General features: G+C 47.7%; 1 protein-coding gene across 1 annotated transcript in view; it reads right to left on the bottom strand.

Moving 5' to 3' along the window:
* Positions 1–192: 192 nt before the first annotated feature.
* LOC123770083 (uncharacterized) overlaps positions 193–27,470 on the bottom strand; it is a 407,596-nt gene continuing 380,318 nt past the window's right edge. Inside the window, exon 2 of the mRNA XM_069301495.1 lies at positions 193–6,008. Within this exon, the coding sequence (XP_069157596.1) occupies positions 3,126–6,008 (2,883 nt within the window). The 3' untranslated portion in view covers positions 193–3,125. The remainder of the gene's footprint in view (positions 6,009–27,470) is intronic.

The raw sequence follows: 27,470 nt of genomic DNA, 5'->3' as shown, positions 1-27,470 counted from the left end.
CGTGCCGGGCCCTCCCTGGGGTCCGTGCCGGGCCGTCCCTGGGGTCCGTGCCGGGCCCTCGCTGGGGTCCGTGCCGGGCACCTCGCTGGCTACACTAGCTTCACTATATATTCCTCACAAACCCCTAAAGACATATTGTATATACAAAATCAAGAATTTATTTAGAATTTTTGGGAGAAATAAAAAAAAATATTTTCACTTATTTATATTTCTCATCAATTACATATTATTTAGGATTCATTTTTAACATTAAATGATATGCATCTACTATGATACCAGAAATACAAGTTAACAATACTATTAAACTCTTACATCAAAACTCTTGACTGAAAACTGAAAATGTCTCGCCATCACATCAAACACGGAACGGCACACTATTCAGAGCCCTGAATTAAGCACCGCTGCCTGACCAGGACCGGCCGCGTTCACTATGGCCACCAGTGATGCCATACACTGAACTCTAAACAACAGACTATAGTAAATAAAGCAGAATGAGCATATAATATATAATGAACCCTAAAATTTAAGAGCGATATGAGGAATTCCCCTATAGACAATAAGTGGAAAAAACTGGTTGGGTTTGAGATAATGAGCGCGGCTGACCCGACTAACTGGTTTCTCAACCGAGCTTCAGGGCTGAGCTGATCTTGTGTTCAGTGTGACTTCATAGCACAGTGACTCAGAAAGCAATCGTGTATATGTACCGGAATGAAACCCAAAATATGTGTGTGTGGGATTTAGAGAAAGTCATTTCCATAATCACATGTTTCTCTCAAGATGTGCAGCGCGGGAAATGTGCCAATATGCAGCATTTGTGATCTCCCCCAAATCAGGGAAATTGTGGAGCCTAAAACTTATATTTATCCGTACGTGTATAATTAGGATATTGATTCGGGGGTCCTGTGGCAGGGGGTCCTGTGGTAGGGGGTCCTGTGGTTAGTGGGGTCCAGAGTGTTGAGTAATTCTAGCGAGGGGGTGTGAGGAGGTCCTGTTGTAAGGAGTCTTAGGGTAAAGGGTCCTTGCCATACCCCATGCCACAGAAAACCCCTTCTGCGGCATGGGGTACTGTGGCAGTTGGCCCTGTGGCAGGGGGTACTGTGGCAGGGGTACTGTGGCATTAGGTACTGTGGCGTTGGGTACTGTGGCGTTGGGTACTGTGGCAGTTGGCCCTGTGGCAGGGGTCCTGTGGCATTGGGTAGTGAGGCAGGGGTGGTGTGGTTAAGGAGACGAGTGTAGACTAATACTAGCAAGGGGGTGAGAGTGGTAGGCACGATGAAGACTGTGCCACATGTGAGGAACTACGAGGTGCTTGGTAACCAACTTGTACGTTTGTGTGCACGCCGGAAGCGTGTGTTTGAACCGTGTGTATGTATGCATGGACCGTGTGAGTGTACAAACTGTTTGTGTGTACAGACCTAGTATGTTTGTGTCAGTAAGTATGGAACATCAAGGAGACAATTATATTTTGGTGTATGGTACAACCGAGGCGATTAATTTTCAAGTAATTCATTAAACACCTAAAACACAAAATATTGTTCATGCTTTGGGACACATTAATTGTAAAGTAATCTTCAGGAGCGTAGAGCTCCAGGTAATGAAGATGTGGATCGCAGAAGGAAATAATGATCTTTGAACAATACTTCATATCGGATCATGCTAAATCCTAGCTGGAAGCCCATTTCAACACCAGTTTTTTTAACTTCACCCGTGATCACAATAGCATAGCCCCCAAAATATAGTGTCTTCTGGATGGTGTTATTTTCAAGTAATGTTACAGCGGCTAGCATGATGGTGGGATGAAGCGTGTTCTCAATACTGTAACATGGGGCGGGTGGAGGAGAGGCGCAATCCCATGACTTGCTACTCGACATGCACTCTCCGTCCAGGAGTGGGAAGGTTATAGCAGTCAACGCCTGCCCAAGATTGTGTTTACATCCCTCCTGCTGTGAATGTTACCCTTCGGACGCTCATACAGGACGCACACAGGCCATTGGTTGGGTCATAATACTGCTAAGGCGACCACTCTAGGAACATTCTAGTTTTACGTGCACTACCTCTCAAGCTTTCCCTTACATACAGACATTGCCTTGGTCCGAGGAATGCCCATGCCACCACGAGTCCATACTGTGAGAGCAAATTTAGAATAACCCATAAAATGCACCAGTTTTGTAATTATCAGGCGAGCTGCGCCGCCCCTGAAGCCTGTGTGCCCCCTGAACGCGGCCGACGCAAGGTAAACACTGAAGAGGAGGGAGCAAACAAGCCAACATTACAGTCAATTCTTGGCAACTTTGTCTGAGGTTACACACAGATGCTACAAGTCACATGAATGCCCGGTCTCAACAAGTGTGGTAACAACAGGAGTGTCTTCTACAATACGGGTGAGCATCACAAATATAAATCACAGATAAGAAGGTATTGTGGGTCGCGTGCAGCATTCACCCACTATCTTCCACTTTATTGAATCCAACGTTTGAATAATTTTGTCGCCAACAACAAAATTTGCAAGTTATGAAATATATATTTTTCTAATTTTGTCAGTAATATGAAAAGCCAATGGTGTAATGAATCAAAATGCACACCAATGTTTTTGTGATAACGGTATAGCGGAGGAATTAGAGACTTGTCTCATAAATACCATTGAATAAATAGTGATGACCACTGCTACACGACCAACACTAGGGTGGCCCCGAGGCCGCCCCCCTCGCCGCCAGCCCGGCCCACAAGCCTAACTCCTCACCTCTCATACTCTAATAAATGCCCAGGATTGCAAACGTAACTGCAACACCAGATTTTTAAATATAATCCAATAGTCTTTTTTTGTTATGTTTGGCATTAAGATATAAATTAATATAGCATATATTATACAACATTTTCTGAAGGAGTCAGACTTGTAGAACCATATATTTGGAGTACACCTACTGCATGTGGAACAATTTATATTATATCTTGATGCGATAGTATCGCATCCTACAATGAATGTTGAAATAGTGAGTGTGAGCTACGCCAGGTGTAGATATGGTTAGGGTCGATGGCGAGGGTGTGCTAAGCACGGAGATTGTCTGGCAAGAATGCGCATTATGGCGACTACCGCTGGTGTGAGGGAGTGCCCACTGCCCATTCCTTTACAGCTTCAAGAATTTCATGAGTGTCTCGTAGATTAGGTGGGGATCTGCGGTACTGTCGGCAGTGTAGCGGACGCCGTTGACGTCGCCGGTGCTGTGGTCGACGACGCCGTACTCTCCAATGATGAATCCATCACTAGTCTTTTCTTCCAGGCGGAAGCGGCTGATGTTGTGCTCCTCCACTACATAACCAACGGTGCTATTAGCATCTGCACCTCCCTCTACCACCGTTGCATCCACGAAAGTGAGACGTGTTCCATTGTTCTGTGTTGCATTGGCAGTGGAATTCAGACCATGTAAGGATGGATGTCTGAAGCCATAACCTTTTGGAGCCAGTCCATGAGGGTGGAGTCCCCCTGGCACCAGACCATGGGGTGCCAAACCGGCCGGGGCATTTCCAAAAGGAGCAAGCCCTGCTGGTGCCTGGCCGAAAGGTGCTAAGCCCAATGGTGCCAGCCCATGCGGGACTTCTGTTAGCCCAACAAGTGACTTTAGCCCTCTGGGTAGTGTAATATTACTCGCAAGTGTGGACACATCCTGGGTGATGTTGGAGGGCTGTGCTGTGACACTGGTGGATAGTTCTTGTGGTAGATTCTCCGGGGCATTGACGCTGGAGATTCTCCCTGCAGTGCGTGCCTCTGTTCGAGACACAGATGTGCTTACCCTCTGGCTCTGTAGCTGCTGCCTTGGGCTTGACTGATGGGTTTCTATTTTTCTCCCATCCCTAGACAGGCCCCCAGGGAGGCTCTCTGCTTCTGCTGCATCTTCAGCAGGAACGTGGGCATCTGAACCTACAGATCCAGACACCTCCACTACAGATGTCTCAAACTGCACTGATCTGTTCTTTCCTCTGTTAACTTGTATTTCTTCAAGGGCTTTGTTTGACGAAAGACCGTTCACCTGATCCAGTTGTTTTGGTCCTTGTTGTAACATCAAGGCAGAGGCCTCCATGACTGCTGCAGAAGTTTTAGTAGTTGTGGTGGTAGTATCTGTGCGTAGAGTAGTTGTAGGGCTTGCAGTAGTATCTGGGAGTGCAGTCGAAGTAGTGCTAGTGGTAGTGGCACTGGTAGTTGTGTCAGTAGTGGTAGTACTAGGCGCAGAGGTTGTGGTAGTATCCTCTCTGAGTACAACAGGAGGACGGCGGTGCGGTGGAGCTGCGTCTGGGCCCTGGTCGCTGGTTGTGGGTGTTGAGGCCACGTCCACAACAAGAGGATCACTCAGAAGAAAGCTGGTAGTATCAGGGTCTGGGTTAACAACCTGCACCTTCTCTGGTGTCACTAGAACCCCCTTAGAGGGCTCCCGAGTGACTGTCTGCAGGAGAGGTACAACCTCACTAGTCTCCAGTACCCGAGACTCCCGTCTGGGAGCTTCCACACGAACCTCGACCACTACTGATGACGAGGAGCTGCTTCCCAAGCTCTTATGAATGTTATCGTCAGGGGTTAGCTCCTGTGTGCTGTTTTGATTTTCTATTGAATCATTCTTTGGTATTGGTGTGGTATAGCGAAAATGCCGGGTTGGGCTGTTGTCTTTACCCATGACCCTCTGAACACTGTCCTCAACTTCTGCCTCTGGAGCGAAGGTCGACTCTGGAGCGGAGGTTGACTCTGGAGTGGAGATTGTGGTGGATGGAAAGGACTTCGTAGAATCTGAAGTTATCTTCGTTTTGAGATTGGGCAGTGACGGTGTTGTTGGGGGAGGCGATGACCTTGCTGATGAGCTCACAGTAACTGAGGTCCTCGGTTTTGGAGTGTCGACCACAGATACAGATTTGTTTGTGGTGGCAGTGGTTTCTGAAGATTTCTGACCTGGTGAGGAAAATACAGAGGGACTTTCTGACGCTGCAGCAGATGGTTGGGTTTTGAACTCCAATGTCAGTTTTGGAGTTGATGCGTTGGAATCCTCTAGTAGAGTCCCAACTTTCTGTGCAGACTCTGTCGTAGTTTGATATCTGAAGATCGATCTCTTTGTTGTAGGTCGTTTAGTTGTGGTAGACACGATGGTCTTTTGTGGCGTGATTGTAGTTGACACTGTATTTGCTGCAGGAACAACCGAAGTTGACTGCACGGCTCCTATTGTTTTTCTTTCCAGTTTGTGAGAAGGTTCAACGGGCGAGGTGGTGGCCGTGACAGATGTGCTTTGACTGATTGTGGAAGACAGTCCAACTTCTGGTAAAGCTTCAGTGATCCTTTGACTGGTGGTGTGTTCGCCCACTTCTGATGCCCTCCCAGAGCTCTCTACCGAAGATCCTGTCAGTGGGTAGAGGTCATCCAGGTAATAGTAATTGTAATCGTAATCAACATTGGGTAAATTCTCGGTATGATCTGTGACTGATGAGGACCCTCTCCTGAAGAGGTTGGCGTTGTCTCTGTCGGTGAGTGTGTTGACCGGGCTGGTGGTAGGCTTCACGCTGTTGGTGCTTGATGTGATGAACTTCTTGCTCGGAGTAAGGCGGTTGTTGTTCATATTCTGTTGAAACATCCTTCTGGAGTGTTGCTTGATCCCCGCTGAGGCGTCAATGTGCTGAAACACATTTGCTGTTGATGAAGAGGAAGAGAAAGACGAGGAAGTTGAAGAAAGCTGAGAAGAAGACGACACAATAGGTTCCAGTTTTCTTGAGTGTCGGGAGCTGAAGAAGCTCTCGTGGGTCGGCTTGTCACCGGGCGTCTCAAGGAAGGTTCTCGTCTCGTGTCTGGGTGCTGGATCGGCGACGTCTTCTTCATATCGAGAGGTCGCTGCTGGTCGTGGCGAGTTGTAGGGGTCGTCCTGGGCCGGGGGTCGTGCGCGGGGGTCCAAGATACGGAGAAATTCACTGCCGAAGATGACCCCGCCGTGACCCTTGAGGGGCACCGCCCTACTCTCCCTGCCAGCCAGCAGAGTGACCTGTGGAAGGTGGAGACATCACTTTTAGCATTATTTATATAAACAAGTGTTGTTTAATAACAATCACAATTATAACAATAATACCATATTAATAATAATAATAATAATAATAATAATAATAATAATAATAATAGTAATAATAATAATAATAATAATAATAATAATTGCAATGAGGAAATAATTTGGAGTAATGAGAGGATTTGAAACCTAGACCTGTGTACTGGTAAGCCGCGCACCTTACCCCTGCACCACCACATGTCTGGGTACTGGTAAGCCGCGCACCTTACCCCTGCACCACCACATGTCTGGGTACTGGTAAGCCGCCCACCTTACCCCTGCACCACGACATGTCTGGGTACTGGTAAGCCACGCACCTTACCCCTGCACCACGACATGTCTGGGTACTGGTAAGCCGCCCACCTTACCCCTGCACCACGACATGTCTGGGTACTGGTAAGCCACGCACCTTACCCCTGCACCACGACATGTCTGGGTACTGGTAAGCCGCCCACCTTACCCCTGCACCACGACATGTCTGGGTACTGGTAAGCCACGCACCTTACCCCTGCACCACGACATGTCTGGGTACTGGTAAGCCACGCACCTTACCCCTGCACCACCACATGTCTGGGTACTGGTAAGCCACGCACCTTACCCCTGCACCACGACATGTCTGGGTACTGGTAAGCCGCCCACCTTACCCCTGCACCACGACATGTCTGGGTACTGGTAAGCCGCCCACCTTACCCCTGTACCACGACATGTCTGGGTACTGGTAAGCCGCCCACCTTACCCCTGTACCACCACATGTCTGGGTACTGGTAAGCCGCCCACCTTACCCCTGTACCATCTCAAGTTATATAACTTGGGATTCCACTGAATCGTAAGGAGGTCTCGAGTTCCCTATGGAAGCCAGTTGGGCCTTGAACTCTATGAACCCTAATATAGGTTATTGAGTTGTGCACCATGCTCCAGCTCCGTCTATCTGACCATCTATTTATCCGTCTATCCATTCTTCTATATCCATCCATGTATCCATCAATCTATCCCTCCAGCTACTTATCTCTATCTACCTGATCTGGATGATAAGAGCGACGGTCTCGCTTCATACAGGTCGGCATTCAATCCCCGCCCGTCCAAGTGGTTGGGCACCATTCCTTCCCCCCGTCCCATCCCAAATCCTTATCCTGACCCCTTCCATGTGCTATATAGTCGTAATGGCTTGGCGCCTTCTCCTAATAGTTCCCTTCCTTTCATCCATCTATTTACTATCTCTGTCTTTGTCTCTCTCTCCATGACTCTCTTAATTTCAATATCAAATAATTTATAATGTATGAATTTTTCCTTTGGAATACGCTACCTAGAAAGATATTTCATATAATTCTAATGAGCTACACAATTTCTACCACTATTCGGACTCCTCTAGTTCCTAAGGTGTAAAGTATGTCACATTGCCATATTTAGGCACGGTACACTATTACATTATGATGGTATTTGGGAGTATTCTTACACATAATTATCCACACGGAGATAATTATGTCTAATATAATAAGACGTAGATAATTATTTATCTCTGCCGTGGTCGGAGATAAAGGCCCCGACCACGGTGGTCTCCGGGGTTGGAGTCCCTGTGCTCTTTTTCACCAACTTCGAGGTCAACAGTTCCTGCGACGGCGCTGGAACCAATCGTATTGGCGTTCACCTTTCCATTGGAGACTTTCGGCGCCGTGGAGAGGGGGGGACCTGCTGCCTGGGTAACAGCTTCTCCTCCATATCCACCTACCCTGGCTTCGTGCCCTGGTGAGGCCAGACCGACAACCAGAGCGTAACACCATACTCGCCTGAGACTGATGGATGCCTACAACAATTATCCACATATTAGTTTTCTTATGATGTTTTCAAACAATACCAGGATTGGTAGTTATTTAAAACGTAAAGATCCACTACCCTTTTACCTTAATCTGACGTTATTTGGTTTAAGCGTTCGAGCAGTACGGTGTGGTGTGAGGGAGGTACTTCACGACACCTAGAACACCGTACTTGTATCTCTCACCGTACTGGTCTGCCTCTGAGGCCAGCCCGTCCTGCTGAGGTTCCCCAACGTCAAGAAAATGTACTAAAGTGCCAATATCCTAACCTACCAGAGGACCTAAAACAGAAAACGGGTCAGTATGTCAAATTCGCGAGCCACTACTATTTTCTAGTACGACGATTTTTGGCCTAAGGGAGAGTATAAGTTAAAATGCGACGTTCTATTATGAGGACGGATTGCTTAGGCAATGTGCATCCTTTGCTATTAGAGATCACAGCGAGGATAAAAGCCATACTTTCACTTACACCGTCCTCTTAAAATTACGTCGCTTTTCGCTCCTTTGCCTGCATGGACAAAAATAGACGTAATTTGAAATGAAATCGGCTCACGAAAGTGACGTAGTGTCCCGTTTTCTGTTTTGAGTCCTCCGGCTTACTCGGTTACGTTAGGAGAGGAAACTTTCCATTAACTGTTTTCCTAACCGTTTTGGAACCTTAGGAGATCTTCCTGCCCTCTTAACCTACCAGACGACCCTTAAATTGCTGTTTTGGAAAAAAAAAATCAAAATTTAATTTCAATTACTTTTAATTTTCAAATTACATCTATTTTCGGCTGTACTGAGAAACGGCCAGATTCAGACATAATTTGTAAGAGGACAGGTTGACGTAGCGATCTGTAGTGTCTGGTAGTTGGTCTCGCCTGGACTTCAACATGTTAGAGAGCATCTCGAGGTGTAACACCCGCGGTGAGCACCTCAGAGTCGTGCCCGCAGGTGTTGGTACACATATTGTGCTCCGCAGGTGTTGGTACACATATTGTGCTCCGCAGGTGTTGGTACACATATTATGCTCCGCAGGTGTTGGTACACATATTGTGCTCCGCAGGTGTTGGTACACATATTGTGGACCGTTCATGTATGAGTGCTGTTGTTAGTCTTGTCTTATATCTTTGTCTTTAATTATGTACATTGTTTACATTATTGATTGTTTAGGCATTGTTGAGTGTGTAATTCTGTTATATATTTTATAGCTTTTTACCAGATTTTGTGATGTAAATATACTCTTCTTAGTGTATATTTACTATAGTATGGAGTAAGATTGAGTGTGAAACTCAATCTGTCATTTTACTCACAGCAGGTGACCCCTAATTATCTCTGGGACTCACAGCAGGTGACCCCTAATTATCTCTGGGACTCACAGCAGGTGACCCCTAATTATCTCTGGGACTCACAGCAGGTGACCCCTAATTATCTCTGGGACTCACAGCAGGTGACCCCTAATTATCTCTGGTAATTATCTCGTCAATTATTGTTTTGACGAGAAGGACCCTGAATATAAATATTTTGACGAGAAAGACCCTGAGTGTAAATGTTTTGATGACAAGGAGCCAGATTCACGAAGCAATTACGTTCGTACTTACGAATGTTTTCCTTCTTAGCACCTTCGTAGCGGCAACGTCGGTATTAACGTACGCATTTAAGAATTAAAATCTTCGTAAGTACACCGCCTCGATTTAAGGACGCCCTCTACCACTCGTAGCTTTACGTAAACTGGATATAACTCAATTTTTCTCTACTACACAACACGGAGGATCGATTTTAGTATTAATAAACAATTAAGTTGGCGAGTCGTCCAGAGGAGTCCTTCGTGTTGACTATATATGCATTCTCTGCTTGAAACTTGTAGTAAATATGTATTTTATGATATTAAAATTAGTTTTATAATAGCAAGAATACCAGTAGTTATTAAGTAAATAAACACTGATGAACATGAAATATGCAACCCGTCCTCCCGAATTGACAGTACGATTTAATACTAAGTGTAATAAGTACACTTTCTTACTGTCAAACAGTGCATAATTTCACTTATGATGCTGTTACATTTACCCAACCCCCCTTCCTCGATTTAATTATCCTAGTTGTCAGTTAAGACACTCAAAATTTCAGTGCGTTGTGTTCAATTCCAATTAGCAATACACAAGTTTTAAATATTAGGAATTTATTTTTCAGGTTTATTAAACAATATAAATTTTATACAAAATTTTAAAATATCCTGAGTTATTTTACAATTTATTGATATATTTTTGTTTTGTTTTATTAGTTTTATAAAACTGTAATATCAATATAGCTATAGGTTAACTACTAATTGTAATTAACAAGCAATAAAATTATTATCTTCAAAAACTAAGAGTTAGGTGAGGTCGTGGTTTTCTATTCAGTTTTTCAGGTAAACTCAAATATTCACAATATATTTGACTACGATTTAATACTAAGTGAAAATAAGTACAATTCCTAACTGCTATGGATAGTACATAATTGCACTTATTTGTCTTCTTACATTTACCACCCCATTTTTGGAGGACGGGCTGAAATATGAGAGGTGATGATCCTTCTCAATATGAGAGAAGATGATGGTGGGAGCATTTACTATCACCAAATGCTCCTGTTCAACTAGCAATAAGTATAGCTAGGGGTGTACCTTATTTATACATACCCATTTTTTTATTTATTTTGTTTGGTTTTATTTTGAAATTAAATTTGGGTGAAACATAGAAGCAAAATATGCTTCACAAATGTTAAGTTAGGGAAAACATTAACAACTTTTGTCATTGAATACTTAAGCCTATAATTATGACTATATGGACAATTATGGTCTGTTAAAAAAGAGAGGGGGAAGCAGGGGTCCAAGACCTCTTCCTGTTACACAATTTGGCTGTGTGTAACAATCAGTAATTATTAAAAGAAGGCACCAAGCTGGGAAGGCTATGTAGCACCATTGTGTGTAACAATAAACCAATTTTTTTTAACAAATAATGCACCTGTATGGTAAAACAAATCCTGTCAGCTGTAAAAATAGTGATGCAGTTATTTAAATAAAAAATATAATGAAAGAAATATTACTGGTGTATTTTTATCCTATTTTTTGTACTGTACAGTATATCCAAGGAAGTGAAAAATTGAGACATGATGCACAATTTAATGAATGATTAAAAAAATATGACATATCAACATGAGATCTTAATGATCCATGGTTAACATGATTTAATAAGGATAATACTGGTAATAATACAAACTATAATTTAAAATCTTTATTACTGATTTTTTTTATTAAGAAGCTAAGGTGTACACAGCAATGTGCTGCTACCCTATTCTATATGGAAGACTACACAGTGTAGATCATAAACCAGCTACAAGCTCATCCAACATCCTCACCTCACAGGACGGCCAGTCATATATGGAATCAGGAGAGAATAAGAAATGTAAGGCTGATCTATTAACCTCCACTGGCAAAGTCTGGGTACAGCACAAGACTATCTTCCAATATTCCTGAGTGTATGAAGTAATTACAGAGCTCAAAGTTCATCATACCATTTGGTGCGAAGTCACTGATAACAGGACAATCACAGATATAGTGTTAGAGAGTATATCCTCTCAAGGAGGACTGAAAACGTGTTTTTTTCACCCAGAGGGCTATAAACCCATGGAACCACCTACCCGCTGAAGCCGTAAATGTCAAAATCCAGCTAGAAAATATCATTAAGACAATTGGCGGGACTTAACAAGCCCCAGGTTTTTTATCCTCGTCGAGTCCACTAGATAATTAGTGGCCCTTGGGTAAATTTAGGTAAATATATACGTGAATAGATAAAATTGCTTCTCAAGTCTTGGGTGCGACAAGGGCAGCTGTACACTGTCTCTTAGAATTACGTAGGTAAACAAAAAATGTAACATATTTGTTTACTACAATGTCGGTGCTGACTGAAGAAGTTGAAAAAAAAACATTGTTTTACTTCAAAAAATACTAATTTTATAGAAAATTCGACGTAAATAAATGGCAAGTGGTCACGGATAAGCTCCGATATGCCAGCGTCGTGATTGGCTACAGCTGTAAGATGAAAAATGTTACCTTCTCTCTGATTGGCCAAACTAAAAGCCCTAGTGACATCTAGCGAGACCTAAGTGAACTACTTATATATTTTTTTTTTTTTTTCTTTTTAGCAGGGATAATCCTGCGCGGGCCCTAAGCCTCTGGCTGGCCCACTAAGTGATGCTCGTTTCTGGTTTACCTGGGCGGAGGATGAGTATGTATGACCCGTATGGTCGCTTCAGTAAGATTTTGCCATATGTGTTTAACAACTTCCTCTGCTCTGTCGAATCGAAGGTGAAATCTTAACGGGTTTGTAACTGTGCACTGTGTTAGATAATGTTCCAGTGGTCTGTCGGGCATTTCTCCACAGTGTTGACATTTCCTCTCACCTTCCGGAACCCGTAAGCCTATTTCCCATGCACATGGGTATCCAAGCCTGATGCGATGTAAGTGCACTTCTGTTGTTCTACTGCCCCCTTTCATCAAACTAAGTGGTTCGTAGTTGGTGGAATTCTTGTACCAACCCGCAGATCCTGATGTTGCAACTGCTGTGTTGTGGTCACTGTACAGCCTTCGCATTGCTCTGGTTCGAATCACTTTCTTCATCTGGGAGAGACTCGGTGGTATGTAAATGTCTACATTCCTCCTCTTAGTAGCAAGTTTTGCAGCTTCGTCTGCAATGTCATTACCTAATAGTCCCACATGACTTGGCACCCAGTTGATAAGCACCCGTCGGCCTTGTCGGTGGAGTGTGTGCATGAATGATAAGACATTGGTGATCAGACGGATGTTATCACATATGTGTTCCTGTTGCAAGGTTTCAATGGCGGTTCTCGAATCTGTATGGACGATAACATGTTGGCGGTGTTCAGCAAGAGCATGTTCCAAAGCCTTTTGAATGGCTAGCATCTCAGTCTGTAAAGTCGAACACCCATTTGAGAGCCTCCAACTATATACAGAGTTTCCTGCTTTAACTGCAGCTCCGGTTTCCTGTCCCTGCTGGTCTACTGACCCATCCGTGAAGTAAGTGAAGCAGTCGGATGCCATGTTTGCTTCTATATGCATCTGTGCAATGTGACGTAGCAGATGAGGATGTGTCTGGTTCTTCTTTCCGTCAAGAGCCATAATCTGAAAGTCTGCTGGCAGAGATTCCCAAGGGGCTTGTATAACAAAGTCTGCATGTATGTCGTCGACACCCCTCTCAGTGACTGTGTTTGCCATATCGAACGTATCGATGGCGTTTATCGCACAATGGGTCCACCTGTTGCTATTGGAGGCTCTTCCGTCCAGAGTTAGTGCTCCAGTGATCAAATCTTTAAGTGAACTGATTCTAGGTCTAGTCAATATCTCGGTCAGCATGCACGCAGCAATCCCCTTTACCCTTATTTCAATCGACGTTAGCTTTGTCTCTAGTCTTAGGTTCAGGATTTTAGTCCATCTGGGAGCACCTGTTATGACTCGCAATGCATCATTTTGAAGAACCTCAACGTTTGCCCACTGACCAGGAGAAAGAGTGAGTAAGGCAGGCGCTGCATAATCAACTAGGGAACGAACGGCGTGTATGTAAAACATTCTCAACACTCTGTGTCCCGCTCCTAGACGGGGCCCTGTGATTGCTCTCATTATATTTATTCGTGACTTTGCTTTCTCCTTTAGATATTGAATTTGCTTATTGAATGTAATTTTAAAATCAATCCACACTCCGAGATATCGATATTGTGTAACCCACTGAAGGTTAATGTCCTGAATGCGTAGGTGCCTGTCTGGAGCCTTGCCACCTAGTCTCATCGCCTTAGACTTCTGTGCAGATATTTTTAGCCCTAAAACACTGCATTCAGATGCCACTTGATCTAAAGCACCTTGAGCTTTATTGAGAAGTGAAGGACCCGTAACGACTAATGCTAGATCATCAGCATAGCTTAGCAATGTAACCCCTTCTGTAAAGGACATGGTAACAAGGTTTTCCATAAGGATGTTAAAAAGACTAGGACTGAGGACTCCTCCTTGTGGAGTCCCATTCTCGTGCAAGTGGTAGTCCGACACGTGTCCTTGCAACTTTACTCTGGCATACCTGTGACTTAGGTAATCTTGAATCCATGCTAGCATTTTCCCCCTCACACCTTTTTTAACTAAGGTGTGTAGTATTGCTGGCGGGCTTGCAAGTTCAAATGCTTTTTCCAGATCAAGGAAGACCACTATAGCTGGACCCGAGTTAACTGTTCCTAGTAATGTTGCTATGCAGTTGGCAGTACCTACACCTCTAGTGAAGCCAAATATGTGTTTATGAAGGTCTCCAGTCTTCCACAGTAGCCTATTTAAGACCATCCGTTCTGCAGTTTTACTAACGCATGATGTTAAGGAAATGGGTCTGTAATTGCCAGGTTCATTCGGCTTAGGAATCGGTATGATGTCTGCTTTCTTCCAAGAGGGCGGTAGTTTGCCTTGCTGCCAAGACGCATTGATGACGTCCAACATCCCTCGGTCTCCAGCAGGACCTGCATGTGCGATCATTGAGTATGTAATGTTATCAGGACCTGGTGCAGTGTCCTTACCACCCTTTTTGGCTCTGCTTAGTTCCTGTTCGGTGAAGGGACAGTCACATTCGTCATTTATAGCTATGCCCTCATGAATGACTGTCATCCTCTCTTGTTTTAAGTGTTCTTGCTGCCTTCGGACCATTGCAGGAAGCTGATATGAAGCTGTTCTTTCTGCAAATTGGAGAGCAAGTCTCTCAGCCTCCTGCAATGGTTGAATACATGCCTGTGGTCGGGCTGGTCGACCTGATATAGTTTTAATCTGACCCCATATCTTGCCAAGACTACTATGTTCATTTAGAGTTTGACACCACTCAAACCATCTTGCCTCCTTTACTTCTCGAGAAACTCGCCTTGCTTCAGATATCACCGCTCGTAGCAGAGTTCTTCCTTCTGGTGTGGGGTTTCTCTTTAGATGTTTTCTGAAGATATTGACTCTGTGGTTCTGTTCTTTAACGTCATTACTATAGAACCAATAGTTCTTTCGTTTCGTGTTACCTGTGATAATGATTGGAATAGCTTTGTTCGCAGCAGCTGCAACGGCTTCCTGCAGATTGGTCTCGTGTATGTTCAAATCCTCAGGTGGCGTGTACGTTGCATACCATTTTTCAAGTTCTTCCTGGTATACATTCCAATTGGCCTTTCCTAAATTCCACCGAGGCCGCGCAGGAGGTGTAGGAGGTCGTGCCAGGCTGAGTGTCGTGACAGTAGCATAGTGGTCACTAGTGATCACCGGGTCTACTTCCCACTTCGCCTGTTGCTGGAGTGCTGTGGAGATGAAGGTAAGATCAAGGGAACCTCCTAGAATGTGAGTGGGTTCCCCAGTGTTGAGAAGTGTAATTTCAGGTACTTCTCGCAGAGCTGCAGCTAAATGGCGCCCATCTGCATTGGCTGGCCCAGTCGCACCTAACTCTGGATGATGAGCATTAAAATCTCCAGCAAGAATTAAATTTTCCTGCGTGGCCAAGGCAAGCACTGCCTCTGCTTCTAGTTTACGTCTAGGGGGCTTGTAGACGTTGTATATGAGGAGCTCAAAATTAGCCATATTCACTGTAACTGCTAATACCTCTACTCCATCCCCACATGAAACCGAGTCTATTTCCTTGCTGGGTATGGTGTTTCTGACTAGGGTCATTAATCCTCTTAGTCTCCCCTGCTCATACGGGAGAACATAGTGCTGATATCCAGCTAATCTGAAGGATTTCGTGGCTGGGAAAAGAGTTTCTTCCAAAACGATTATATCTGCTTTCGTGCTGATTGCAGCCTCCTGAAGTGTGTGTTTTTTATTTCCAAGACCTTGTATGTTCCACTGCAGAATTCGTAATGGCCAGACGACGGGTTCGGTGGGTGTTGCTTGTTCTACTAGAACTCCTCCTCGGAATCGACCTCTATATTCTCCGCCTTGCAAGTCGTGTCGCTGCAAATCGGACTGCATTGATAGTTCGTGGTCATCCCCGACGTTGTTGGAATCTGTGCATAACTGTGGTCCATCGCTATGTTGTTGGAAGTGCTGCAGGTCGGACTGCATTGAATGTCCGTGGTCAACCCCGGCATTGTTGGAATCTGTGCAGAACTGTGGTCCAACACTTTGTTGTTGGTATTGCTGTAAGTCGGACTGCATTGATTGCTCGCGGCCGTTTCTTGTGTTGGCGGAACCTGCGCATCTCTGCTGTTCAATACGTCTTTGTTGGCGTTGCTGCAGATCAGACTGCATTGGCTGTTGTTGTCTGTCTCCTGTGTTGGAAGATTCTGTTGATCGTGGGTGGTCACTGCGTCTTGCAGTTGCGTTTGTGAATGTCGATGTACCGGTGTCTTGACTAGCCGACTGTTGTCGGTAGTCAGTATGTCCAAGTTGCGTTGTTTGTCCTCTTGTGCTCCATCCTGTCGGAGACTGTCTATTTCTCGTGTAACTGTGGTCTGCTGCACGATCTTGTCCATTATCACACAAGTGATGTCTTGAGTCTGTTGTTGTGAGGCGTTCTGCGTCATCTGTAGGCAATTGATAATGGTCTCTGCCATGATCTTCACGATGGTTTGCAGCTGGACCTCGGTAAAACTGTATAGCTGGTGAGTAGATTCCGAAAGTAAGTGTTTTCTGCTCATTTGCACTTGCTGGGCTTCTGCAACACTTTCGTGTAATGTCTGATTCGGAATTGACAGATTCGGGAAATTTTGCTCTGTGAGAGCGGGTGGCTGTTGTGGCTGTGCACGAGTGTTCCAGACGGTGGTGTTGGTGGATGTACCGCTGGTCAGTGTGTTGACCCTGGCCTGAGCTGTCTGCACTTTTTGTTTCCGTGCAGAGCAGGTTGTGCTCCAGGCATGATGTTTGCCTCCACAATTTGGACATTTGGCTGTTGTGGTCTGGTTTGCCTTGTGCTTGGCAATACAGTCTTTGGTGGGATGTCTCAGGCTGCACACTCCGCACCTCTCCTGTCCTGTGCAGCGTGACTGATGGTGGCCGTATTTCTGACACCTGAAGCAGCGTAGGGGTTCCGGGACGTATGGCCTCTGTCGGTATGTCCCCCAATTTCCAAGACCGAAAGTTTCCGGCACATGTCCCATGACGGTCACCAGAACCTGACGCGTCGCTGCCTTGTCTACTTTTGTGTGGCAACGTTCCGCACTCAGGACTTGCTTGTGTTCTAGCACTGGATCCAGGGGAAAGTCGATTGGGTATCCCAAAAGCACGACTCGTGTGCGTCGTTCTGAAGGGTCCAGCTTTACCAAGCACACAGGTTTCCCCTGCAGGACTCTTACCTTCTCTAAGTAATGTGCAGTCTGTTGGTCTTGAGGTGTCAGTATTATTTCTCCCTTCAGGTTGACTGTAATGGAAAGTTTGAGCTCTGGTTGTTCTTTTTCCATCGCCGTTACTACTCCATATGCTGTAGGAAAGTGGTCGGTCTGCATGATCTTGAATTTCGGAAGAAGTGCAGAGGCTGGCGATGTCTGGTGTGAGACTGGTGGTGTCCTCCCCTGTCCCATACTGCTGTCCTGCGGCTGGGCTGTGGAGAGAGGAACAATGGCCGACATTGGCTGGCGTGAAACCGGTGGTGTCCTCTCCTGACTCATACTGCCGTCCCGCGGCAGCGTTGCGGACAGAGAAGCAGTGACTGACACTGGCTGGTGTGTGACTGACGCTGTCCTCTCTAGGTCCATTACGTCCGCTGACTTGCTGGTAGAAGCAAGTGGTAAAGCCTCGATAGCAGTTTTCTTTGGGGCCTGCTGCACATCGGTCCCCCGTCCTTTCTCGTCCGAAAGCTGCTTCCATTCCCTCTTGCGCTGAGCCTTCCCCATGGCTCTCTACACGTAGTGAGAACCGACTCAAACCACCGGAGCAGCAGGCGACACGTCCTCACTGCACGGTAGCTCAGGAGCAACCCCCACTATCAACTGGCTGGTCAACAGTCCACTATCAACTCAAACTACTTATAGATCTTCGTAATTATACTTTTATGAATCGCCCTTTGGCGTGTTCTTAGCCGTCACTTAGGAACCTTCGTAGCACACATACTTACGAAGAAACACATGGAGCTTCGTGAATCTAGGTCCAGACCCTAAATATAAATGTTTTCATGAATTAAACTATCGGGGAAAAGCGCCAAGCCGTTACGACTGTTAGCACTAGAGGGATCAGGATAAGGATTTGGGATGGGACGGGGGAAAGGATCTGAACGTCAACCCGCATAAAGCAAGACCGTCGCTCTATCGTCCAGCCCAAGTGGTGGGCAATGAGAAGGACCCTGAATATAAATATTTTGATCAAAAGGACCCTGAATATACATGTTTGGAAGAGAAGGACCTGAGTACAAAAGATTTTCACGAGAAGGACCCTGAATGTAAATGTTTTATGAGAAGGACCCTGAATGATAATATTTTGATGAGAAGGACCCTAAATGATAATATTTTGATGAGAAGGACCCTAAATGATAATATTTTGATGAGAAGGACCCTAAATGATAATATTTTGATGAGAAGGACCCTAAATGATAATATTTTGATGAGAAGGACCCTAAATGATAATATTTTGATGAGAAGGACCCTAAATGATAATATTTTGATGAGAAGGACCCTGAATGATAATATTTTGATGAGAAGGACCCAAAATGATAATATTTTGATGAGAAGGACCCTGAATGATAATATTTTGATGAGAAGGACCCTGAATGATAATATTTTGATGAGAAGGACCCAAAATGATAATATTTTGATGAGAAGGACCCAAAATGATAATATTTTGATGAGAAGGACCCTAAATGATAATATTTTGATGAGAAGGACCCTGAATGATAATATTTTGATGAGAAGGACCCAAAATGATAATATTTTGATGAGAAGGACCCTAAATGATAATATTTTGATGAGAAGGACCCTGAATGATAATATTTTGATGAGAAGGACCCTGAATGATAATATTTTGATGAGAAGGACCCTGAATGATAATATTTTGATGAGAAGGACCCTGAATGATAATATTTTGATGAGAAGGACCCTGAATGATAATATTTTGATGAGAAGGACCCTAAATGATAATATTTTGATGAGAAGGACCCTGAATGATAATATTTTGATGAGAAGGACCCTAAATGATAATATTTTGATGAGAAGGACCCTAAATGATAATATTTTGATGACAGGGACCCTAAATATAAATGTTTTCCCGAGAAAAAACCCTGAATGTAAATGTAATGAAGAGAAGAATCAGAATGTAAAAGTTATGGCAAGAAGGACCCAGAATATAAATACCCATTGTAAGAGTTGTCTTTCCTACAGTATTATTATGGTTATGACAACAGGGGGTGGATCACCATGGTTATGACAACAGGGGGTGGATCACCATGGTTATGACAACAGGGGGTGGATCACCATGGTTATGACAACAGGGGGTGGATCACCATGGTTATGACAACAGGGGGTGGATCACCAGCCTCCTTCTTCCTTCTCACACAAGACAACTCCAACTCACGACGTGAGCACATTCATAAACAATGAGAATATTACAGCTGAGTTGTGGACCCTTAAAATGATCTGAATCAACAGAGATTATTTAAATTAACTGCCAGTTAGATATATTTATATTATAGTTGGGCATGTCGGTGAGATATGTACGGCATTGTTAAGATAACAGAGACGCTTGAGCCTAGTGGAGGACACGAAGCCTCGCTACAATAGAGATAAGGTCCCCGTCTCAACACATATATCTCACTCGCTGACAACTCCAGCGGTAGTTACCAGTCGTGGTACAGTGTAGGCTACTGTGCTGGGGTACCAGGTAGGAGGAGTGGTACAGTGTAGGCTACTGTGCTGGGGTACCAGGTAGAAGGAGTGGTACAGTGTAGGCTACTGTGCTGGGGTACCAGGTAGGAGGAGTGGTACAGTGTAGGCTACTGTGCTGGGGTACTAGGTAGAAGGAGTGGTACAGTGTAGGCTACTGTGCTGGGGTACCAGGTAGAAGGAGTGGTACAGTGTAGGCTACTGTGCTGGGGTACCAGGTAGAAGGAGTGGTACAGTGTAGGCTACTGTGCTGGGGTACCAGGTAGAAGGAGTGGTACAGTGTAGGCTACTGTGCTGGGGTACCAGGTAGAAGGAGTGGTACAGTGTAGGCTACTGTGCTGGGGTACCAGGTAGAAGGAGTGGTACAGTGTAGGCTACTGTGCTGGGGTACCAGGTAGGAGTGGGTACAGTGTAGGCTACTGTGCTGGGGTACCAGGTAGGAGTGGGTACAGTGTAGGCTACTGTGCTGGGGTACCAGGTAGAAGGAGTGGTACAGTGTAGGCTACTGTGCTGGGGTACCAGGTAGAAGGAGTGGTACAGTGTAGGCTACTGTGCTGGGGTACCAGGTAGGAGTGGGTACAGTGTAGGCTACTGTGCTGGGGTACCAGGTAGGAGTGGGTACAGTGTAGGCTACTGTGCTGGGGTACCAGGTAGAAGGAGTGGTACAGTGTAGGCTACTGTGCTGGGGTACCAGGTAGGAGTGGGTACAGTGTAGGCTACTGTGCTGGGGTACCAGGTAGGAGTGGGTACAGTGTAGGCTACTGTGCTGGGGTACCAGGTAGGAGGAGTGGTACAGTGTAGGCTACTGTGCTGGGGTACCTGCACAGTAGATGGCACAGCACCCCACAACACCACACAACACAACACCACACATCACCCCACAACACCCCACCACACAACACCCCACCACACAACACCACACAACACAACACCACACAACACAACACCACACAACACCACACAACACAACACAACACCACACAACACAACACCACACAACACAACACCACACAACACAACACCACACAACACCACACAACACAACACAACACAACACAACACCACACAACACAACACCACACAACACCCCACCACACAACACCCCACCACACAACACCACACAACACCCCACCACACAACACCCCACAACACCACACAACACCCCACCACACAACACCCCACCACACAACACCACACAACACCCCACCACACAATACAACACCACACAACACCACACAACACCACACCACACAACACAACACCACACAACACCACACAACACCCCACCACACAACACCACACCACACAACACCACACAACACAACACCACACAACACAACACCACACAACACAACACCACACAACACCACACAACACCCCACCACACAACACAACACCACACAACACCACACAACACCCCACCACACAACACCACACAACACCACACAACACCACACAACACCCCACCACACAACACCACACAACACCACACCACACAACACAACACCACACAACACCACACAACACCCCACCACACAACACCACACCACACAACACCACACAACACCACACCACACAACACAACACCACACAACACAACACCACACAACACCACACAACACCCCACCACACAACACAACACAACACCACACCACACAACACCCCACCACACAACACCACACAACACAACACAACACCACACAACACAACACCACACAACACCCCACCACACAACACCACACAACACAACACAACACCACACAACACAACACCACACAACACAACACAACACAACACCACACAACACAACACCACACAACACAACACCACACAACACCACATAACACAACACCACACAACACAACACCACACAACACAACACAACACAACACCACACAACACAACACCACACAACACAACACCACACAACACCACATAACACAACACCACACAACACCCCACCACACAACACAACACCACACAACACAACACCACACAACACAACACCCCACCACACAACACAACACCACACAACACAACACCACACAACACAACACCACACAACACAACACCACATAACACAACACCACACAACACCCCACCACACAACACCACACAACACAACACAACACCACACAACACAACACCACACAACACAACACCACACAACACAACACAACACCACACAACACAACACCACACAACACAACACCACACAACACCACACAACACCACACAACACAACACCACACAACACAACACCACACAACACCACACAACACAACACCACACAACACAACACCACACAACACAACACCACACAACACAACACCACACAACACAACACAACACCACACAACACAACACCACACAACACAACACAACACAACACCACACAACACAACACCACACAACACCACACAACACAACACCACACAACACCACACCACACAACACCCCACCACACAACACCACACAACACAACACCCCACCACACAACACCACACAACACCACACAACACAACACAACACAACACCCCACCACACAACACCACACAACACCACACAACACAACACAACACCACACAACACAACACCACACCACACAACACCACACAACACCACACAACACAACACAACACAACACCCCACCACACAACACCACACAACACCACACAACACAACACAACACCACACAACACAACACCCCACCACACAACACCACACAACACCACACAACACAACACAACACCCCACCACACAACACCACACAACACAACACCCCACCACACAACACCACACAACACCACACAACACAACACAACACAACACCCCACCACACAACACCACACAACACCACACAACACAACACAACACAACACCCCACCACACAACACCACACAACACCACACAACACAACACAACACAACACCACACAACACAACACCACACAACACCACACCACACAACACAACACAACACAACACCACACAACACAACACCACACAACACAACACAACACCACACAACACCACACAACACCACACAACACCACACAACACAACACCACACAACACCACACAACACCACACAACACAACACCACACAACACAACACCACATAACACCACACAACACAACACCACACAACACAACACCACACAACACCACACAACACAACACCACACAACACAACACCACATAACACAACACCACACAACACCACACAACACAACACCCCACCACACAACACCACACAACACAACACAACACCACACAACACAACACCACACAACACAACACCCCACCACACAACACAACACCACACAACACAACACCACACAACACAACACAACACCCCACCACACAACACCACACAACACAACACAACACCACACAACACAACACCACACAACACCACACAACACAACACCACACAACACAACACCACACAACACAACACAACACCACACAACACAACACCACACAACACAACACCACACAACACCACACAACACAACACCACACAACACAACACCCCACCACACAACACAACACCACACAACACAACACCCCACCACACAACACAACACCACACAACACAACACAACACCACACAACACAACACCACACAACACAACACCACATAACACAACACCACACAACACCCCACCACACAACACCACACAACACAACACAACACCACACAACACAACACCACACAACACAACACCACACAACACAACACCACATAACACAACACCACACAACACCCCACCACACAACACAACACAACACAACACAACACCCCACCACACAACACAACACCACACAACACAACACCACACAACACAACACCACACAACACAACACCACACAACACCACACAACACCACACAACACCACACAACACAACACCACACAACACAACACCACACAACACAACACCACACAACACAACACCACATAACACAACACCACACAACACCCCACCACACAACACCACACAACACAACACAACACCACACAACACAACACCACACAACACAACACAACACAACACCACACAACACAACACCACACAACACCACACAACACAACACCACACAACACCACACAACACCACACAACACAACACAACACAACACCACACAACACAACACCACACAACACAACACCACACAACACAACACCCCACCACACAACACAACACCACACAACACAACACAACACCCCACCACACAACACAACACCACACAACACAACACCCCACCACACAACACAACACCACACAACACAACACCCCACCACACAACACCACACAACACAACACAACACCACACAACACAACACCACACAACACAACACCCCACCACACAACACAACACCACACAACACAACACAACACCACACAACACAACACCACACAACACAACATCACATAACACAACACCCCACCACACAACACAACACCACACAACACAACACCACACAACACAACACCACACAACACAACACCCCACCACACAACACAACACCACACAACACAACACAACACCACACAACACAACACCACACAACACAACACCACACAACACAACACAACACCACACAACACAACATCACATAACACAACACCCCACCACACAACACAACACCACACAACACAACACCCCACCACACAACACAACACCACACAACACAACACCACACAACACAACACCACATAACACAACACCACACAACACCCCACCACACAACACCACACAACACAACACAACACCACACCACACAACACCACACAACACCCCACCACACAACACCCCACAACACAACACCACACAACACAACACCACACAACACAACACCACACAACACAACATCACATAACACAACACCCCACCACACCCCACCACACCCCACCACACCCCACCACACAACACCACACAACACAACACCACACAACACAACACAACACAACACCACACAACACAACACCCCACCACACAACACCACACAACACCACACAACACAACACCACACAACACCCCACCACACAACACCACACAACACCACATAACACAACACCACACAACACAACACCACACAACACAACACCACACAACACCACACAACACCACACAACACCACACAACACCACACAACACCACACAACACAACACCACACAACACCACACAACACAACACCACTCAACACCACACAACACAACACCACACAACACCACACAACACCACACAACACAACACCACACAACACCCCACCACACAACACCCCACCACACAACACCACACAACACCCCACCACACAACACCACACAACACAACACCACACAACACAACACCACATAACACAACACCACACAACACCACACAACACAACACCACACCACACAACACCACACAACACAACACCACACAACACAACACCACACAACACAACACCACACAACACCCCACCACACAACACCACACAACACAACACCACATAACACAACACCACACAACACAACACCACACAACACAACACCACACAACACCCCACCACACAACACCCCACCACACAACACCCCACCACACAACACCCCACCACACAACACCCCACCACACAACACCCCACCACACAACACCCCACCACACAACACCACACCACACAACACCCCACCACACAACACCCCACCACACAACACCCCACCACACAACACCCCACCACACAACACAACACCCCACCACACAACACAACACCCCACCACACAACACCACACAACACAACACTACACAACACCCCACCACACAACACCCCACCACACAACACCCCACCACACAACACCCCACCACACAACACCCCACCACACAACACCCCACCACACAACACCACACAACACCCCACCACACAACACCACACTACACAACACTACACAACACCCCACCACACAACACCCCACCACACAACACCCCACCACACAACACCCCACAACACCCCACCACACAACACCCCACCACACAACACCCCACCACACAACACCCCACCACACAACACCACACAACACCCCACCACACAACACCACACAACACCCCACCACACAACACCCCACCACACAACACCACACAACACCCCACCACACAACACCACACAACACCCCACAACACCACATAACACCACACAACACCCCACATCACCCCACAACATCCTACAACACCACACCACACAACACCACCCCACAACACCACACAACACCACCCCACAACACCACACAACACCCCACAACACCACACAACACCACCCCACAACACCCCATAACACCCCACAACACCACACAACACCACCCCACAACACCACACAACACCACCCCACAACACCCCATAACACCCCACAACACCACACAACACCACCCCACAACACCACACAACACCACCCCACAACACCACACAACACCCCACAACACCCCACAACACCCCATAACACCACACAACACAACACCACATAACACAACACCACACAACACCACACCACACAACACCACACCACACAATACCTCACAATGGTACCAAGGACTCCAAGGGCAACACCCCCAGGGCGGCCCCCAAGGGCAACCCCCCCAGGGCGGCCCCGAATGCAACACCCCCAGGGCGGCCCCCGAGGGCAACCCCCCCAGGGCGGCCCCCAAGGGCAACCCCCCCAGGGCGGCCCCCAGGGCAACACCCCCAGGGCGGCCCCCAAGGGCAACCCCCCCAGGGCGGCCCCGAGGGCAACACCCCCAGGGCGGCCCCCGAGGGCAACCCCCCCAGGGCGGCCCCCAAGGGCAACCCCCCCAGGGCGGCCCCCAGGGCAACACCCCCAGGGCGGCCCCCAAGGGCAACCCCCCCAGGGCGGCCCCCAGGGCAACACCCCCAGGGCGGCCCCCAAGGGCAACCCCCCCAGGGCGGCCCCCAGGGCAACACCCCCAGGGCGGCCCCCAAGGGCAACCCCCCCAGGGCGGCCCCCAGGGCAACACCCCCAGGGCGGCCCCCAAGGGCAACCCCCCCAGGGCGGCCCCCAAGGGCAACCCCCCCAGGGGCGGTCCCCAAAGGCAACCCCCCCAGGGCGGCCCCCAGGGCAACACCCCCAGGGCGGCCCCCAAGGGCAACCCCCCCAGTGCGGCCCCCAGGGCAACACCCCCAGGGCGGCCCCCAGGGCAACACCCCCAGGGCGGCCCCCAGGGCAACCCCCCGAGGGCGGCCCCCAAGGGCAACCCCCCCAGGGCGGTCCCCAAGGGCAACACCCCCAGGGCGGCCCCCAAGGGCAACCCCCCCAGGGCGGCCCCCAAGGGCAACCCCCCCAGGGCGGCCCCCAAGGGCAACCCCCCCAGGGCGGCCCCCAAGGGCAACCCCCCCAGGGCGGCCCCCAAGGGCAACCCCCCCAGGGCGGCCCCCAGGGCAACACCCCCAGGTCGGCCCCCAAGGGCAACCCCCCCAGGGCGGCCCCCAGGGCAACACTCCCAGGGCGGCCCCCAGGGCAACACCCCCAGGGCGTCCCCCAAGGGCAACCCCACCAGGGCGGCCCCCAAGGGCAACCCCCCCAGGGCGGTCCCCAAGGGCAACACCCCCAGGGCGGCCCCCAAGGGCAACCCCCCCAGGGCGGCCCCCAAGGGCAACCCCCCCAGGGCGGCCCCCAAGGGCAACCCCCCCAGGGCGGCCCCCAGGGCAACACCCCCAGGGCGGCCCCCAAGGGCAACCCCCCCAGGGCGGCCCCCAGGGCAACA

The sequence above is a fragment of the Procambarus clarkii genome, chromosome 45, assembly GCF_040958095.1.
Source record: "Procambarus clarkii isolate CNS0578487 chromosome 45, FALCON_Pclarkii_2.0, whole genome shotgun sequence".
NCBI lineage: Eukaryota > Metazoa > Arthropoda > Malacostraca > Decapoda > Cambaridae > Procambarus > Procambarus clarkii.
Note: the sequence above shows the minus strand (reverse complement) of the source record. Positions and strands in the feature narration are given on the sequence as shown.